The 20,159-nt window shown below is 38.6% G+C and overlaps 1 protein-coding gene across 5 annotated transcripts in view; it reads right to left on the bottom strand.

Annotated features, from left to right (window-relative positions):
- The window catches only part of cadm2a (cell adhesion molecule 2a), a 511,389-nt gene that overhangs the window by 275,550 nt on the left and 215,680 nt on the right, over positions 1-20,159 (bottom strand). For 3 of the 5 annotated variants that reach the window (XM_079861624.1, XM_079861626.1, XM_079861625.1), the window contains exon 2: positions 8,545-8,562. The exons of the other annotated variants lie outside the window; for them this stretch is intronic. In XM_079861624.1, the coding sequence (XP_079717750.1) occupies positions 8,545-8,562 (18 nt within the window). The remainder of the gene's footprint in view (positions 1-8,544; positions 8,563-20,159) is intronic. 5 annotated transcript variants of the gene reach the window in all.

The following is a 20,159-nucleotide window of genomic DNA, read 5'->3' as shown; positions in this document are numbered from 1 at the left end:
TCAGAATCTGAACTGCTGGCCCGTTTGGGGTGGCTGAAAAAAATAATAAAATAAAACAACTATGTTGTGATTGTCGAGCCCTGACAAGGTCACAGCAATCAGCATGTACATTCCTGCAGCGTTTTGTGTAATCTTCTTAACCTGAAACAATTTCCGACAATAACATGCGACCATAAGCCAACACTATTAGAGATAATGAGACATTTATTCAAATGTGATTGCATGACTCTCCAACCTAATCTGGGTTAAATACAAACACCCATTAAAAGGCCTTGCAGTGGCTTTGTTTGAACGAGATTGTGACTATAGTGACAGAGTGTGTTGGGTTAATTATGGCCGTCGTCCACTATTAGCAGTGACGAGGCCACATTCCACCGGTCTGTTCTGATAACTTTTGGCCGTCTGTGTAATGAATTGCAATTCAGTGCGGAGAGGAAGCTGTGTATCAAAAACAATTAGACTCGATCACACTGACTCATAATCACCCTAATTATCTGTATTTGCATCCTGATTAAAATATTTATCTGCTATGATAAGATGCCACACTGTATTTATTTGAGACGGACTGCAGCGTGAGGTTTAAGACAGATGGAAGATGGCTAGATAAAGAGACAAATGAAGGAATATCAGGAGGATACAATGACCCGGCAAATCCGGGGAAGTTTTCCGAGGCCTCTCGAGCCCTTGTATGCAATTACTGACAACTAAAACACAGCCTGACAACAGGAAATCCTCTTGCCAGATGATTCAGTGTAACACCTCATGATTTGAGATGGCCCGGTCACTTTGTGTCATTCAGTAACTGTCAAGTTCAGACCAAGCAGCCACAGAAATTGCTATGGGAAAATGGCATGGACCCAAAAAAAAAAAAAAAAAAAAAAATGCTCAAAGAGGAGAAACCTGATTCCATCATAAAGAGGAGAGATAAATGGATTCTATGTAAAGGTTGTTGAGAGTGAAGCGAGAGAGAGACATGCACATAAACAGCAGCTCGTGTGTGAGACAGACAGAGAAAAACAGGAAACGCCTCTCAACTCTGTGATTTAACGGTCCGGAGAGCCGTGCCCGGCGGCAGACGGGGAAACAGTTGGCATGCCTCTCATTACGGTGTCATGCTAGTGTCCCTCTCTCTCTTTGCCACCTGTCCAGCATACCTAATGCCACCCTGGCACTCTGCCACCTCCATTGGCTGACATCATCAAAGCGAGCGAAGGTGGGGCGTCACCCCAGACTGGCAGCAAAGAGATAGGAAGTTGTCTACTGCCATATGTTTTTGCCCTTCCAAACCACAGGTCATTACTGCCACTTTTTTTTAATTATTTAAGTTTAATTAACCCGTCTATGTGGTCCCTCTTATGGGCCAATAGCTTGATCCTGACAGAAGCCGAGGGTCTTTAGAAGTGCTAAGCGTTTGTGAGATCACAGAAAAGCAGTCTGTAATCACATCGTCTCCACAGAATGCTCAACACCATGTCTGACAAAACTGTTGGACAGCATCAAACTCCAACAGCTTGACAAAGAGACAGTACTTTCTTCCCAATGTGCCGTTATAATTAATGTTGAGAATTGAGAACCAATTGATTTTCATTACATACTGTACAGCAAATGATTCACATGCAAAAGTCTTACGAGCAGTTATTTTAAAGTGAATCAAAAACATGCAGCATGACGAGTAAAGTCTGTTTCCCAAGTTAATTGTTTTACTTTTTTAAATTTTTTATTTTTAATGAATCAAAAGCATACAGCAAATCTGATTCCTGAGTTAGAGACTCTTACAAATGGCTCTTTTTTAGGAATCATAAACATTCATATCAACCAGTGAAGTCTGATTCTCAAGCTAATGGCTGTTAAGAGTTGACTCTTTTTAGTGAATCAAAAACATACCTACATGAAGTCTCCTTAGCGAATGACTTATGAGAAGGGGTGGGACAATTTAGCGATAGGGTGATATATCGTTGTCCTCTGTGCGATACGAGAATCTATACGCTGGCGCCAAGTATCGATATTATATAATTAATAAAATAATGTGCTCTAAATAGATTTCTCTGCTCCCAGCATCGCTACTTCACGCTCCTCGAGGTGGCGCTCAACACATTAATGAGAGAAACGTGAACATAAGTTAACTAAGAAAAGGAGTTTTTTAACAGGATGGCAGACAGCAGTGGGAGTAAAATAATACACGTTTAAGTTCAAAGACTGGATGCACTTCGGCTTTTATACCATTGATGGGACAGACATGCTGTAAATAGACGTCTCTGACGCTCTTCACCGAGCACTTACACAGGGTATCCACGGAAGCGTTTGAAAGCAGGCGTCTTTCAGCGGATCCCTAATATATCCACTGACACGCTGCTTTCAAACGCTCCCATGTGTATCTGTGTAAGCGCTCGATAAAGAGTGTCAAAGACAACATGTTTTTGAATCGTTGATCATTGTAGCCAATCACAGACATATTGAGCGCGTGAACACCGTGACCAATCAGACGTGTTTAAGAATCCGCTCAAAAATGCTGAGGGGAAATGCTGGTATCGTCACATTATTAGAATTTTAAAACACCAAAGTCGGTACCTTTGACAACACTCTTCCCAGATTTATTTTAAGGAAGCTGGTAAACACTGAGATGTTCCCAGGTTTAAATAAAATAGGTTGGTACATTTTTAAATGTACCAGGTTTATATAAAACAAGTCGATAAGCAGTTAAATGTGTCAGTTTACACACAAAGTTTAAGCTTAAGTTTAAGTAATAAGCATAAAAGGTTTAATTTACTTAAAATGTTAAATTTAATAGAGTGAATACATTTAATTTACAGACTGAACAACTTTTTGTGCTGTTTTATAACAGTTTGGACTTGAATAAAGAGAGAAAACCTGCAATTAACCTTTTTAAAGGCATTTTATGTTCATTGACAGATATCGTGATGTATCATTATAGGATTGTCTAGCAATATATCGATTATCGCAGAATTTGCTGGATCGTGATATTATCAGTATTGTGAGCCGTGTAACGAATTCACAAATGATTTTTTTAGTGAATCATAAATATTCAGCACAGCAAATGAAATATGATTCTGGAGTTAATGGCTCTCACTAGCCAGTGAAACCACTTTTAGTGATTCAAAAAACATACACCTCAACCATTGAAATCAAATTCCCAAGCAAATCACTCTTACAAATGGTCCATTCAGCATGAGCAGTTAAGTATGATTCCCAAGAAAATGAGCTTGGCTGGTAATAATGTACATTTTTGATTCACTAAAAAGCAAATCAAAAATCATAACGTGTTTTTGATTAGCTTTTTAGTGAATACAGCATAAGTAGTATAGTCTGATTCCCAAACAAGTGACTCTTATGAGTGATTTTTATTCCCTTCCCAACAGAAAATATAATACATGGAAAAAGTTACAGATACTGTAACAAGATTCAGCCAGTCAACAGCAGGAGCTTGTAATCTAACACTAGCGCAACCTATTAATAACCTTCCCACAATCAATATGCGCATTAGTACTCCTGTATAATTCAATACAAATATAATTCAATACGTCCCTTGCACTAAAAGGCCCATATTAGGCTATATTAAGAAGGATATGAAACCATATCATACATTTCAGTTCTTGAATTGCACCCCCTATGGACATAAACATCCAAACCTCCATGTAATTAGAAACTTTTTTGTTTGAACTTTCTGCCATGACCTTTTGACAGCCCTGTAAACAAATGAACAAGCATTCCCTCCCCTCCACTATTCCCTTGCAGCAAGGCCTCTTGGGTGATGTAGTCCATACTTGTAATACTGAAGAGCCTGTCTTCTCAGGTGTACATTTTCTTTTTCATTCTCTACAATACTCTGTAAGGCAAAGCTGTCCTAAATGCAATTACTGTACACAGCAGAGCGGAGCGGAGAGTGTCCGCAGGGATCGCTGGTAAACAGGATGCAGTCAGGGGGTGCGGGAGTTCTGCTGCTACCTAATTTAATTGGCGCAGCTACTCAGCTAGCCCCAGGTGACCGCTACATGGAATCTTTATAAAGAATACGGTTAAATCACCCTAGGCTATACTGATGCATCTTTTTTTTTCAAGATCCCTTCGTGCTGAGATTTTTTTTTTTTTATTGCTTTCGCTCCATCCCAGGGAGGAACTGTTGTCGGCATGATGAGTTTATAAGGAAGATATTAAGAGTGTAAACAGTGATGGTACCGCTGAGATGAAAAATAAAGAAGAGAAATGGTTTGCAAGGAAGAGAGAAACCATGACAAAGAAAGAGTGGATGGTAACTGAATCCAAAAAGCCTGCTGTTATTTCTTAGTTGTAAGATGTGGATGAAAAATTATTGCACCAAGGCAGCCCATACTTCAAAATCTTTATGAAGAAGAATTTAAGTGTTAATCACTCAAAATTATCAAGTATAAAATTAAAGCTGTGGGCAATAACTATATACCCTTACATAAGTTGATTTAAGTTTGTATACACAAAGCCTGAGATTTTATGGGGACATATTATAGCTGCCATTAAGATTTTTTATATATAGGTTTAAGCAATTTAATTGCTTATGTTGTTTTTTGCAGTCAGGTTTTGTGTTGTTTCCTGTTGAATTCAAGCCATTTATCGACATACAAATGCAAATATCTTACAAGTAACGTTTAAGTGTTAAAACAAAACCCTACAAAACAATTATAATAAAAAAAAAAAAAAAAAAAAAACATATATTTGGATGTTATAACAATAATAAATAAATAAGCAAACAAACTTAAACTACCGTTCAAAAGTTTGGGGTCAGTAAGATTTAAAAAATAATAATTTAGAAAACTGTTATTCAGCACGGAGACTTTTTTTTTAATAAAAGCAACAGACATTTCTGAAGGATCATGTGACACTGAAGACTGGAGTAATGGTTGCTGGAAATCCAGCTTAATTTTTTAACCAAATAAATGCAATGTATGAATTGTACACACACAATCCTAAACATTGGTTTGGTTCACATCTATTTACACACACAAAGAGCTTTGTGAACTTTTTAGTATACAATTTCTGAGATCCTAATGATTCATCTTCAGTAACCAACGCAAGTCCTGCTCTTCAGATCACACTCACAGCTCTGGAGAACCTTCATAATAATAATAATAATAATAATAATAATAATAATAATATGTTTATTTTGTATAGCACCTTTCAGAATACTCAAGGTCACTTTACAATTAAGTACAAATAAACGTGATATAAAAACGATACAAATAAACTGAGATGGATAACATAATAGATAGAGGTACATATACATAAAAATCAGATCATAAAGTCAGGGGTCAGGAGTAGCAAAAAGCAAAAGTAGCACAAATATATTTTTAAGCTGGGTTTTGAAATTGTGTAATGATGAAAGGTCGCGGATGTGTTGGGGAATAGAATTCCAAAGAGTTGGGGCAGCGGTACAAAAAGCCCTTCAACTAAACGATGATAGTTTGTGCCTATGGATCGTCAACATAGATCTAAGTGTGCGAACTGGGGAGTAGGTATGGATGAGATCAGAAATATAGTTGGGGGCAAGACCATGGAGTTCACATCTTCGAATGTGATAAGGAGTATCTTGTATTGAATACGAAAGCGAACGGGTAGCCAATGAAGTCTGCATAAAATTGGAGTAATGTGGGAAGATTTTTTTGTGTATGTGAGGACCCTAGCTGCAGAGTTCTGAATATATTGGATCTTATTTCTTGATGAATTGGGTAAGCCATAGAAAAGAGAATTGCAGTAGTCAAGCCGTGAAGTGATGAAAGCGTGAACTAGGGTCTCAGCATCGCTGGTATTCAGAAATGTGACAAAGGTGAAAGAAGGCAGACTTAGTGAGCGAGGAGATGTGTGGAAGGAAGGAAAGAGAGGAATCAAAGATTATACCAAGGTTTTTGACAGTGGTGGAAGGTTGAACCAAAACTCCAGCAATATTAACATTGTCAACACAGAAACGGGATGTAATTTGAGGTGAACCAATAAGAAGTAGATCTGTTTTATCAGTGTTGAGTTTGAGAAAATTACTGGTCATCCAAGCATTTATATCATCAATACAAGCTAATATGGAATTTGTGGGGAAAGGAGTATTGCGTTGAGAATGGATGTGTAGTTTGGTGTCATCTACGTAGCAATGGAATTTAAAGCCATGATGATGGATGATGTTACCTAATGGGAGCATGTAGATGATGAAGAGAAGAGGCCCAAGAACAGAACCCTGGGGAACACCATGTGGGACAGAGGCAGTAGTGGACTTAGCCTGGCGAATAGAGATGTAATGCTGGCGACCAGACAGGTAGGAGGTGAACAGAAATACCAAGAGCAGAGAGTCATGAAATGAGAATACTGTGAGAGATTGTGTCGAATGCAGAGGAAATGTCTAGAAGAATTAGAATACTGGTGGAGCCGGATAGCCTAAAAATCTAGACGCACCCTAGCGGCAGCAAATTTTATTTTGCAGCCAGGCTAGTCTACCAACTCTCTGTTGACTTTCGAGCTGGAAAAACCAAACTCTAGTCAGGCCAATCACATCGTGTACAGAGTCGGTGGGCGGGCTTAACATAATGATGACAGAGTTGTGACGGTTCCGTGTGAATTCCCCGCTACTTGAAAACAAAGAATGGCTGCTGCTGCTGCTGCTGAACAGCAGTCTTTCGAATCGGCTTTGGCCAGCTTTTCTTTGAGAAAAGAACAAAGAACGGTACTGAAGTCATTCTTAAAAAAGGAAGATGTGTTCGTAGTTTTGCAGACCATATACGGCAAAAGTTTAATCTATCAACTAGCTCCGCTGGGGGGAAAACCCCAGTGAGAAAATAAGTGAGAGTACCAGGTGTAGAAGCAGTGGGGAAGTCGAGTGTGGATACAGGAGAGATCATAGATGGGAAAAGATTATGAATGCTATCGATTTTATTTTGAAAGAAATGCAGGAATGACTTAGCCTGGGTTTCCCCATGCTGCCTTGCGCGCAGCGCGATTTTATTCACGCTGCTAGGCAGCCTGGATACCATGGACCAGATTTTCCCCTCAAAAAGGGAACCAATCACAGAACGGGGAGGGAGCAGCAAGACGATGATGACGTCTATGCGACACACCGAAGCAGTTTGTTTATATCTATGGATCCAACATGGCAGCAGACGCGAAGTTGCCTTTCGATGCAGCCTTAGATAGTGTTCTAAGTAGTTTAGAACACAAGTTTATTTCGTCTTCTTCCTCGTCGAATTTCTGTCGCTCTACATACGTCATCTGGTATAATTGAAACGATTGGCTATGAGCTACGTGCAGGCACATTTGATAGACATTCGTAGCGCCCAATAAACGGCTCTGGGCATTCGTAAACCACGCCTCAAATACGAGAAAATGAAAATGTGGTTCCCAGATCACGTATCAATGAGACTTATGACACTTATGAGAGTTACTTATGACAGGTGCAGGAGGGTTGGTGAGTTTATTGACTACAGAAAACAATGTTTCTGGTCGAGAGAATGCATTATTAATAATAGTAGAGTAGTAACTAGAGCATGCAGTATTTATAGTAGATTTGTATAACTGAATATGGTCAGTGTAAGCAGTAAGGTGAACAGTCAAGCCAGTTTTCCTGTAAAGGTGTTCAAGACGACGACCAGCTGTTTTTAGATTGTGAAGTGCAGGGGTAAACCAGGGAAACATGTGTGTAGAAGGTACAAATCTACTTTTAAGAGGGGTGTGTATATCAAGGGCAGTGGAAATACAGGCATTATATTTGTTAAGGATATCGAGGGAGCTAGTGTGTTCAGTAATATCAGAGAAATGAGTTTGTACAGATTCAGAAAACAGTAATGGATTAACAGAATTGAGGCTACGGTAGGTTATCATACACATTTCATCAATTCTAGATGCCACAGCTTGATTGTCAGCAAAAACATGTACGAAAAATGTTTGATAGAAGTATTAATGATCATCATCAAATGTTAACATTTTTCATAACTTTCTCGAAAGAAGAAAAAGAAAGAAAGCTAGAACAAGTAGTGCCAAAATGTGGCCACAGAAAATCAGATCCTTTAAACCACTGGCACCAACTAATTTCCTCATCCACCAAGTCACATTTTTCACCAACTACATGCATCAATTCATCACACAAAACTCATTTGTTTAAATTTTAGAAAACTTAAACAAGAAGAAGAAGAAAATCCTCACACGTACGTTAATCTCCCTGACAATGAGATTCAAACCCTGGAAATAATCGGGCCGTATTCTGAGCAGGCTCATTAGCTGATTCTCTGATACATCTAAACGGAATCCGTTCACGTCTCATCTCGAGGCAGCGTTGGCCGTCACACAGTCGTGAGCCCACACTCATCGCTGGAACATTCCAATTACCCCAACAACAAACTCATCGCTCACATCGCCAACTTCCTCCAATTTGAGGTATTGCCAGATTAGCGCTTGACTTCTTGCCTTCCTTAAGTGGCATTCGTAACACAGTTTAAAACCAGTACAGACACAATACAGCCTCAGCAGATGAAGTCTGATGATGTTTCAGCAGGATAAAGGAGGATTTGAAAATGTGCTTACCTGAAACGGCGAGAATATCTGATCAGCCAAACAGCACATGAGAAAAAAGAGAAGGAGAGAGAGAAAGAGATGGTGATTAGACCTGAGGTAATCAATCAATCTGAAATGATTATCACCATTAGATTTAATCACCGTTAAATCTAATTAACTAGCTATTAAAGGGTTTCTTCAGGTGGTCAGCATTCCTGAGATGAAAACTGTCACACATTACAGAAGTACATCAATTATTCCTTGACAAGAACTACTTCATTCAACATATATGAAAAGGAAGACTGCTGCTAATTATTCATGGTGGAACCATTATTTAATTTAATGAAATTGAACATTATTTCCTCTGGAGCGTTATTATTTCTTTTAAATTCTGTTTTTAGATTCTGTAGGTAGGGATGTATAAAACCGAAGTTCATCATATTTCCTGCAAAAAGATCTGCACTCCAAGTTTAGATGTTGAGACGAATAAGCAGGGAAATATGCATGCTGACCCCTTGTGATTATGCAGATTGCAAATTGAATTTAGTTTGCTCATTAACAGAGGTGAAGTCAATGTGCGTCTGTTTGGATTAGGGTTAGTTTATGGTAATTAAAATTAGCAGTATTTAAATTTTGATATGAGCGATACACACTTATCAGAGGTGGATAAGTTGAGTCACAGGAGGACTGGCGGTATGTTTCCATTGTGTTTACACCATGTCATATTTACCATAATTAAAAGATGGCAACCCGTGACGTTCTACCCGTAAATGTTCATGTCCTCAGACGTCCAAATTATGCATTTCTATGTCAACACTATCAGTCAGCAGTCAGGTGGTACAAGTCAGAGCTCTTTAAGTTGTTTACGTTGTTATGTTATGTGCTTTGGGACATGAGGTAATTTAATGCTGTCTCTCATGACGCTTTGCAGACTCTGCTCTGACTGTGCGCATTCATGTGTTTTGAAGAAGGCATGACTTTGAAGAGCACTCTGAAGGGAGGGTGGGATCTCAAGCTTTCAAAGCTAGCTTGCTATTGCTAACCTCTCCGAAACTGCTTACCCTACCGTTTTATGGCCTGTTAGTGACAAAAACTGATGGAAGAGACTAAGAGTGGCATTTAGAGGGCAGGTGGGGGTGGCAATACCAGGACATCAGCCTTCAGGGTAGCATGAGGGAGTCAGTAATCAGGTAGATAAGGGTAGAGAGAACTGGACAGCTTTCCACAAATTTGCAAACTCTTTGGTTCTGCAGGATGCCTAGTCCACCAAAAGTTGTGCCCAAAACATAGGGCCATGTGCCCTGACACAGCAATTACCACAGCCATGATTAAAAAAAACAGACTGAAAACTCACTGATAAGTGCACTGTGATGCATAATAATAGAGATACAACGATACTAAATGTCTCCACCAATATCGATAGGCAGGGGTTAAATTGGTCCAGGGCTGAGGCACACCAGCTTACGCTGGTAAACTCATCAGTGGACTTTCCTCGTACATTTTCAACAATATGGTTGTTTTGTTTTTTTACACCTTTCTCGTTCTTACTAATTCAAGCCATGATTCAAGAGCATTGCCTTTTATGGCCCTAAATAATGGACAAGACAGCATGCAAGTAAATTACAGCAGTGTGAGCACAGTGACAAAGCTTGCACGTAAAATATAAACCTGCAGAAATAACTAACCCCAAAACTCGAGCACAAAAAAGATGATTGTGCACACAAATCAGCATGTTGCGAGGAGAAATAACAAAACTGCAAGTCCTCACAGGTCTCACAAGAGCAGGACTGACCACAAGCACGAGTTTTGTCCGCAGATCTTAACACACAAGCGAGCTGAATTCTTCACGCAGTCGGTTTTGACAGGGGGCGGGGTCCTATGTATTAACAACTGCTATTGACTGCTGGCATTATTGACTGCTATTGCTGCTGCTGCTATTGACTGCGTGGCTCTTATTTTGATTGGCTGCTTTACGTTTTTTGTTTGAGTTCATGTCTTAATAGCTGTATTTCAGGGTATTTTCATAGCAGTAACAGGGTAGTTTTAAGCCCAATTTATACTTCTGCATCAAACTCAAGCCGTAGCCTCTTCGCTGTAGGCTACGCATCAGTTTTCATTTATATGTCTGCGTCGTTGTCCACGTTGACGTGCAATTACACATGCAGAGGGAGCATGCGAAACCCGAGGGAGGGGTTTTAGCAGACCAATCACAATCCTTGTGCTACACACAGCCTACGACGTAGCTATGGTGTGAGTTTGACACAGAAGTATAAATTGGGCTTTACTTGTGCCTGTCTCAGCTGCAACACGAGTTTCTAATTTCTTGTAGTCTGCCTGGCACAACAAAGCGGCAACCTTCCGATCTCTCTCTTGAAACCAACACGGACGTGACTTAAACTGCAATTCATCGACTGGCTGCTAGAGACAGGCCCAGAGAGTCAGTCCCATGGCATAGCCCCCCCATGTTAAAATGCCCAAATTTACAGCAGAAAATTTTTTTTTTACAGCCAGGTACAAAAAGTGGTATTGGTCTATAGGTAATTCTGCCCTTCATGACAACTGTGAGGATCTGTGTTCTGCATAATTAAGGGCGTGGCCACTTGAGTGACAGGTGGATTGCCGCTGCTGTCACTACTAGCTGTTTGTATGCTGTCTGTTAGCCGTTGCGTCATCTCAGCTAATCCCGCCTCTTTGCCCATTTTCGGTTATCGGGGAGTGATGCATGGTGACGCGCTGCCAAGATGCAGTCAGCGAAACAGAAAAGTATTGCCTCGTTTTTTCAAAAGGCAAATAAGGTAAGTTGACATAAATTTTATACATGCCCAGACTAGGCCCCTATATGAAATGCCAATTGTCATCATTCCCCCAGATGCCAAAGAGATAATCGTTTAAGTCAGTGGCTCTCAAAGTTGAGTACCTCTAGTGGTACGCAGAGGAATCACTAAATTAAATATAGATTAAGGTTAAAACACAATACATTTAATTTAATCTTTTAGGTAAAACGCATTGTAATTTTTAATCATTATTATTTTTTTTTTTATTTACCTGAATGTAAGCACAGTGCAGTGTTAATGTTTAAACTGTGTATTTACAATGTTAAAGTGACTGACAACAATAAATATTCTTATTAGGAATAAACTCCCTCGTTTTTTAACTGTGCAGGGCTGTAGCTGAATAGTTAGGCCTACTATGCTAACTATTAAGACAAATCCAAAACCTTTTCAGGCATAATCTTAACTAAAGTCCTTAAGTGAAATAACTTCATAAAAGAGCATTCTGCTTATCCAAATAGTGTGAAATAACAGAATCAAGATTTATCAAAGGAGAATTGTGCAAGTTAGAAAGTTGAGACATCCCATATAAAAGAATGGGCTACAGCAGGGGACAGATTTGGCATTCTGCAGGCATTTTGCTCATCCCTAAGTTTTGATCATGCATTTATTTCACTTACTTCATATTGTAGCCTACTAATAATCAATATTATTCTATTAATGATCAGGCAAGTTTAATATATGATGGTGGTCCGACGGTGCGTGAGCCTGAAGTGGTGGTCCTCTGGAAATCTGATCTTACTATCTAAGCTTTTGCTTACAGTTTACAAATGTATTCAAACATACAGTACATATTATATAATTAACAGTATATTAGCTATAGGTAACTAACAATATGTGAGCACTGGAACATATAGTCAACTTTCTTGGAGTAAATAAGTGACATATTGTTCACAAGCTGTTTTATTGATGTCTTTCCCCGGATGAAACACTGAATGAGCGATAACATGAGATATGGTAATTGTACATTTCGGTAAGTTGTGCATCTTTCAACATACCTTTTGATGTTCCTGCATGTTTTTTCGCGCCATAATTGTATTGAAGTGGAAGAAAAGACTCACGCTCCGCGCTGTCGCTTGAACCGAGTCACTACTACAATCTGTCACGTCACATTTAAGAGCGTCCAAATTCCATTTATTGTTTGAATTTCGTGATAAAATGGACAGAATTTGAAAGCCGAGACTGTGTTTCGTATCAGAAGTAAAAAAGCAAAAAGCTCTTTGCGATTATTGGCTGGGAGACGCCAGAAGTGCTGCAAATGTTTGGTGTAGGGATAGTGAAAAACCGCGGACCTGTAAACCCAGCTACCGGTAATTCATGGGGTCAAATAGAGCCAGCTGACATTGCTATTTTTTAACTGCTAAAGAGGTCATGAACTGCATTTGATTTATATATATATATATATATATATATATATATATATATATATATATATATATATATATATATATATATATATATTCTAATTTAGAAGTAATAACTTTAAGCAAGCTCAAAAACCAACCCAAATCATTCACTGCCAAAATAATATGATATAATTATATTGTCATGACAATCAAGGTGTATAAGTATCATTTACCTCCTTAAAACCAAAAAATGATGGCAAAATAAAATTATGAAAATAAATCAATTCTCCAGCCAGGAGAACAATACAACAGGAAAACTAATTGAAACATGGCAAATACAGTAAAATGAAATTTAGCAAATGGCAAATAGTTTTTACCCAAACAGGTATAAATTATTAAAGTATGTAAAAAAAAAATGCAAACAACAGTCAAAGAAATTAACAGACTTTTAACCTTGCACACAACTTAAAAGCCGAAAATGTGTCATTCGTGGTCAGAAAATTAACGACAATAATAATATATTGTGCTTCCCTTTGTGTTGCGTTTTAACTTCAAACAGAACTAGTAGGCTATGTCTTTCTTGAAGTATGCATTGTAGAACATAACACAGAATTTAGCTCAGTCAAACAGATTAATCGTTGATTCAAACCTCTTTCAGCCTCTGTCAGGGACGAGAAGAGTGCAGTCTGGATGGTGTAAAAGTTGCAGATGTCCTCAGGCCAGTGTTCACATTACTATGGAGTCATGGTCCCATATTCGATTTTAATTAAGTCACTCAACTGTGCTCTCAGAGTTAGTTATATTTATAAAGATAATGAAAAGAAAGTTCAAAAGGACATAATTTATTTGAAATTTTAATATTTTAAGTGTTTTTACTGTCAATGCTTGCTTAATAAATGTAATAATTTCTTCTTTTTTTACTTGAACAGTAGTGTCTTATATTGCTGATGGATATATTCAATAATTTGTTAAAGAAAAAAAAAATACACCATTTATAGATTTATCACATTTATAAATGCCAATATTCATGCAAGTGTTTTTATTAGTATATGCAGAATTTATTATTAAGGTTAATAAATACTGTAAAAGTTTTGCCCATTCATTTTCATTGGCACTCCTTGGTCTTAATTCTTACTAATTACAGGTAAATTTGAGTTGCATCTTTGGTCAATTTATTTCTTTATTTTTGACAAGTTCAACATTAAGTTTGACCCTGTGTAGGATTTGAGGGTGAACCAGACACAAATGACTCTTTCAGACTGATCAAGAAGCAAAATTCCATAGAAACTCTCCAGCCCCTAAATCAGACAATCTGCCATTTGGGACTCCATTCAGTCTAGATACCCCCAGCTAATTACTTTATAGCCACGCACGCTTGTCAGAGATGATCCTAAATAAAATGAAGAACGTTGTCAATGTTAGGCAGTTTGTAAAAGACGGATTGGTTTGGAGATGGCACAGCTTGAGCCCCACGAGGAAAACACCAAAGAGGGTGTTTGTTCCAACAAAATATATACAGCCTTCTTCTTCTTAAAGACCGTTGAGCGACCTCAGGGCTGAAATCTCATAAAACCACAGAGACTGAGACTTTACACATCAAATCACATCAGATCATCCCAAAACAATATGCCTGACAGACTAATCAAACATTGTTCAACTGCATAATTCTATATCAAGTCTACAACCTATGTGACTATTATGCTTAGATCACACATAATTCTTGCAATTTTTATAACTATTGAATGATTTACCTTAAAGTGTTTATTGTTTCCTATCCGTATGATCGTACGTTCATAACTTAGAAGATGGCTTGATTGAAATCCGTGTAAGATGTATCTTATTCTTATCATGTCTAAACTGTACTCTCTGCTGAGAGCGGGAAGTTAAGAGACCATCAGATAGCAATTTATGTGAGAGGAGGAGAAACAGCCACCTCTGAGCTAAAGACCAGGTCTAATTGGTCAGAACCACTCCAGGGGGCTGGACAGATACCTCAGGTTTAAAATCTCAGGACACGAACAAAGGATCAGAGTGAGTCAGATCAAGATCAGAAGAACATGGGTTAACAGTTTCATACAGTAGTTAAGGTTACAGAGTTGATAGTTACGGCCCATTCAAATGAACGCTGGACGAGTCATTTGCTCTGCCATAAAATAAGTGACTCTTTCAAAATTCCCTATAAATTAATTAATAATTCCCTTCGAGCTAAATTTACCTGTTTCCCTAACACCTGTATAGATGACAGGCTGTGCTCTGCACACAATGGCAGTGGTGTTTAGGTCTAGACTGATATTTCTTCTGACACTAACCATATAATCACACATACTGAGAATAAAGGAAATGACCCGTCATTTCTGTGATTGTGCTGCCATTTTCGGACGATAATTCAATTTCCTGTGAACTCTCAAAGCGACTGATCACACACTGAAGAAACGGCTCATAATGCCCAACAGGTGGTCTTCAGAATAACACAAGCTCACAGACATCAGAGGCAAGTGATAAAAAAAATGTACACATACTCCATTACTCAATTCTCAACCAGTTGGTTACAACCCCTGGTTTGGGTAGAGTCACATTCAGCAGGTATAAAACAATACTGAATGCAAATAATAAAATACAACTAACCATATAATTGAAGTTTCAAAAGTGATCAACCTTTGATCTTTCCTTATCACAGTGGGAGAATTCAAGCCATATCAATCTCCATTCCTTTCAACCACACACATTCTCTCATACAGTACATTTCCTTTCTCTTTCATCCCTGGCTCCCCATCATTCCTATTGGCAGAGCCATTACATTGGGCTGGCAGTGGCAACAGCGGATTTTGGCTGGCACCAGACATTTCATCAAGACCAGCAGTGATTCTGAGAGGGCGAGGCTAAACTGCCCATTTCCCACCATGAGCTGGCACCACTTTTAATGCAAAAGCTCTCTAACAGGCAGAACCTGCACCAAAAGGGGTCCATTGGAGTCCAGGAACACTGAGCGAGACGGGGTGAGGCTCAGTCCCACAGAACACAGCACCTGCTGACCGCTGGGCACTGGGTGACCTTTAAGGGTGGAGATCCATCACAGCTGCTGGGTACGCAACACTGATGCATTATTTCAAAGAGAACATATAAAACATCAGCCAATCCAATTTTTAACTAAGTATCCTAATATTAAAACAAAAACAAAAAAAATAATGTTTTATAACAATATGTATTAAAATAAAAATATTAAACATTTATCTGTATTAATTGTAAGGAGTCAAATTTCAGGTTAGATTTCAGTTTTTGTTTTAGGGGTGCTCTTAATAGCATTATAAAATAACAATATTAATATTTAAAACATAATTCATTAAAACTCAACTGTCTCCTCAAACCTCTTTACTTGAATGCTAATTGTATTTAATTTTGAATATATTAGACATATGAAAGGGTTAAAGAGGTACTTCACTGCCGGAAAAATGGGCTTTCAATAAAACTTGGCTGCCTATACAAAAAAAAAGCTATTTTTTTAATATAGAAAACATGCAGAGAAAAAAAAAGGCTGCTGTCTTCCCTTCAACACCCATAATGCACTGGGCATGTTGCAGTCCAAGGCCACTCCCACCCGTCTGCTATGGATACCACAATCAAACACCACCTTGCTTTAGGAAATACTTCTTAGCAAACTTTTAGTCATATCGGTGTTGACTTGTATTGTTCCCGGGTGCAAGAATTCAAAAAGAAAACATTTAGCTGGAGTGAGTTACTTTCGGTTTCTGGTTAAGGATCCAGCACATTATAGGCAGTGGCTAAAGGATGCAAAGAATCGCAAATGTGGAGAGAACGCACAACGAAAAATCAAAAAAACCTCTGTGTTTGTGGTCAACATTTCCAACTACATAACCATGAACACAGTGTTTTATAAGCTGCTGTAAAATATAAAATCATATCATCTGTAGTTTCTTTCTGAGCACTCGATGTGACGCCTCATTGATGAAACAGTGCATGATATGATTACAAAGACAGATCTGATATTCAAGCTGACTTTATTCATAACAGTGTAAACAGCCACGGCAACTTTTCAAATACACTTTCAAAGGTTGTTTGGGAATCAACTGAACACTAGTTTTGAAACGATACACAAAGATGCACTGCAATTTAGTCATTCAGAAATAAATAATGACTCCTGAAGCATAGAAAAATATTATACGGAATGTGATAATTACTTAATTGCAGGTTTATAAATGGAAACAAATTGAGATTTCTATGTTTGTATGCTTTTTCTTTCTTTCTGGGAACTAGGGGCGTTCCAGTCGAACGATTGCTTTAAGTGCACAGTTATGTAATCTCTCTAAATGACCCTGCATAACAATTATTAAGCAGCAATGTCATCGTTCACATTTCCCAAGACCGAGGACACAGCAGCACGGGATACAACCACACACTACCAAAATGAGTCATTATAATAGCACTAATTAAGTTTACATACAATCGCAAGATAACTGGAACGATCATTTCCACTTCATTTCACAGGTTTAATGATCTAGCTTTACAAGAAGTGAAATTTTTCCTTTAAAATCAAGCACAAAAAATTTGGGTTCAATATGTTGCAATATGGAATAGTATATGCTATTTTTTTGTATTAAATTAGAAATGAAATAATTGGAGCACAAATAAGTGTCCATTTGCATTGTACAGAAACTAGCAAACAGAATAGTCAGGACCAAAAACAAAACAAAACAAAAAAGACAAAAGCATGCAGATGTTTGAAGATATAAATAAAATGAAAAAGTGATGCTCGAATGGTATTTCACTACAGCACAAGAGTGCTGAATGTTTGCATCCTGGTCACAAAAAGTGGAATTTTCTTGTGGAGGTTATCCCCACATTTCCAGAATCGAATAAATACACCTTCTGGAGTCATTACAAACCTTAATGGCCAAACTGTATTTATGATGAGCCTGCATCCCACATACTGATAACAAATCCCACATAAAAATGATCCATCAAAATGTCTAAGTTGCCAACCATAAACAAAACAATTGTTCACGTCAAAGCACCAGACTGATGTTCTCTTTTTATCACAGCAAAAAATGATTTTGCTAAAGCCGAAGAGTTGAGCCGCATAATTGATTTGCTTCTTTCCGCCATCTTTCCATTTGCAACAGAAACATAATGGGTTTTGTGAACAACATTGCAAATGGGGAATTACATAAAAGTTACTGAACGACAAACAAACGGACTAGCAGGCAGACGAAATCTCTTTATTTATCAAAAGATTAGAAGGACTGAAAAAAAGCAGAGGGGATCCAGATTTATGTTCTGTTTTCAATATCTAAACCGCACTAAATACAAACACACTCTGATTTCAGTGGCTTTAATGGCTTGTGGGGAAACAGGTCTTGTGTGTTCAAACATCCTCTGTTTAATTGTATTGACTCAGGCGCTACTTTTCCATTAAGGGCATCTCATCTCTGTATTCTATTAGTGCTGCACGGTTGGGCTGGGTCGGGGTGGAGGATATTACTTTTGGGCTGCACTGAGCAAGACATGCCACATTAGTAGCAATCAAAACAACATTTCCTTAAGATGTGTGGAGATGTGCTTCAGACTCTGTGGATAAATCCACAGCGTTACATAAGACAAAAGTGTTGAACTAAACAAACAGAGACCAGGGACGATCTTCAACTGACCAATCACATTACTGGCTGATGTCAAGAGACCAGAGAACAGCGCAGGAGAAACTCAAGCTGTTGTAGTTTTGGATGATGTTTGTATATGCCTTTGTAGATTGGGCCAGTTCATTTCAGCTTCAGAACACTTTATAATGTCAGTTTAGATCAGCACCAGATTCACTGGTGTTCCTGCAGTGAAAAGGGTCTGCTGAGGCTGAATACAGTCCAAAACATTGGTTAAAGGTAGCCTGGGTTTCCCCATGCTGCCTTGCGCGCAGCGCGATTTTATTCACGCTGCTAGGCAGCCTGGACACCATGGACCAGATTTTCCCCTCAAAAAGGGAACCAATCACAGAACGGGGAGGGAGCAGCGAGACGATGATGACGTCTATGCGACACACCGAAGCAGTTTGTTTATATCTATGGATCCAACATGGCAGCAGACGCAAAGTTGCCTTTCGATGCAGCCTTAGATAGTGTTCTAAGTAGTTTAGAACGCAAGTTTATTTCGTCTTCTTCCTCGTCGAATTTCTGTCGCTCTACATACGTCATCTGGTATAATCGAAACGATTGGCTATGAGCTACGTACAGGCACATTTGATAGACATTCGTAGCGCCCAATAAACGGCTCTGGGCATTCGTAAACCACGCCTCAAATACGAGAAAATGAACATGTGGTTCCCAGACCACGTCTCAATGAGAAGAGGTCTGACGTTAGCCAGGCTAGGTTAAAGGTGCTGTATGTGACTTGTTGACTGTACTAAAGCATAAAAAGACCATAATAAATTTACAGAGATTTAGGAAACATGCTGTTTCTCTGAAAAACAATGCTACAGTTATTTTACTTTAAAATGTGTGTTCCTTGTCAGAATGTCTGTTTTGGTCTGTGTGATTCTGCACACTGCCAATTTACCCAACAGTATTTCGACACCCCAGGTTGCCATTTTTGAGGAAAACACAGCGTATTGTAGCCAGGGAAGCCAGAAAATATAGGTCAGAGATTGCAGATTCTACCTGATCTAAAAAGCCTTGGCATCCATCTAAAAATCTATATGAACAGTAGCATATTAAAACATGGATAAATCAACTAATCTACTTACAAATGTATAAGTCTCCTCACCTTCCATTGTCAATTGCGCTCGCTCCTGTTGCGTGTCCTCAAACTAGCAACCCCCGAGTCTGAGGAGGAGGGGACGGGGGAAACAACCCCGTCCAATATTTTGAATTTGAACTGCAGTACCCATTACAACCACTAGCTGTCAATATTACATACTGCACCTTTAATTGTTCACTCAAAAATGTTATTCTGCTAATATAATTTATTAAAAGCAAAATAGACATTTTCACTAGTGGTCTCATAATTCTAGACCTTTCTGTATTGTGGCGTTTTTCCACTCCATGGCACGGCTCGGCTCGGTTAGCTTTTCCACTGGAGTGTATTACCGCTACCACAAACAAACACACAACACAGGAGCAATGGAGCATTTCAATGGAATGGTGTTCTTGATTCTCAATGTTTCTTCACTGCAAGAAGAAGTTCGTTTGTTCGGGTTTGGTGTCTCGTGTTGCAAATCCAATGGCGCTGGTAGTGACGATTCTCTCTGACCAATCAGTGATCTGCAGTGTTTACACGTCACAGTTTAGTATCGGCACGGCTCGTTTGGAATCTCAAACATGTTGGTACTATTTAAGCGAGGCATATACTGAGCCGTACCATGCAGTGGAAAAGCACCATTGGATACTTATTTAAATTTGATATGCACTATTGTTCAAATGTTTGGGTTTGTAAACATTAAATGGATCAAGTGACAGAAATATTTGTA

The sequence above is a fragment of the Squalius cephalus genome (genome assembly GCF_949319135.1).
Source record: "Squalius cephalus genome assembly, chromosome: 24".
In the NCBI taxonomy this organism is placed as follows: domain Eukaryota; kingdom Metazoa; phylum Chordata; class Actinopteri; order Cypriniformes; family Leuciscidae; genus Squalius; species Squalius cephalus.
This window is presented reverse-complemented; position numbering and strand designations above follow the sequence as displayed.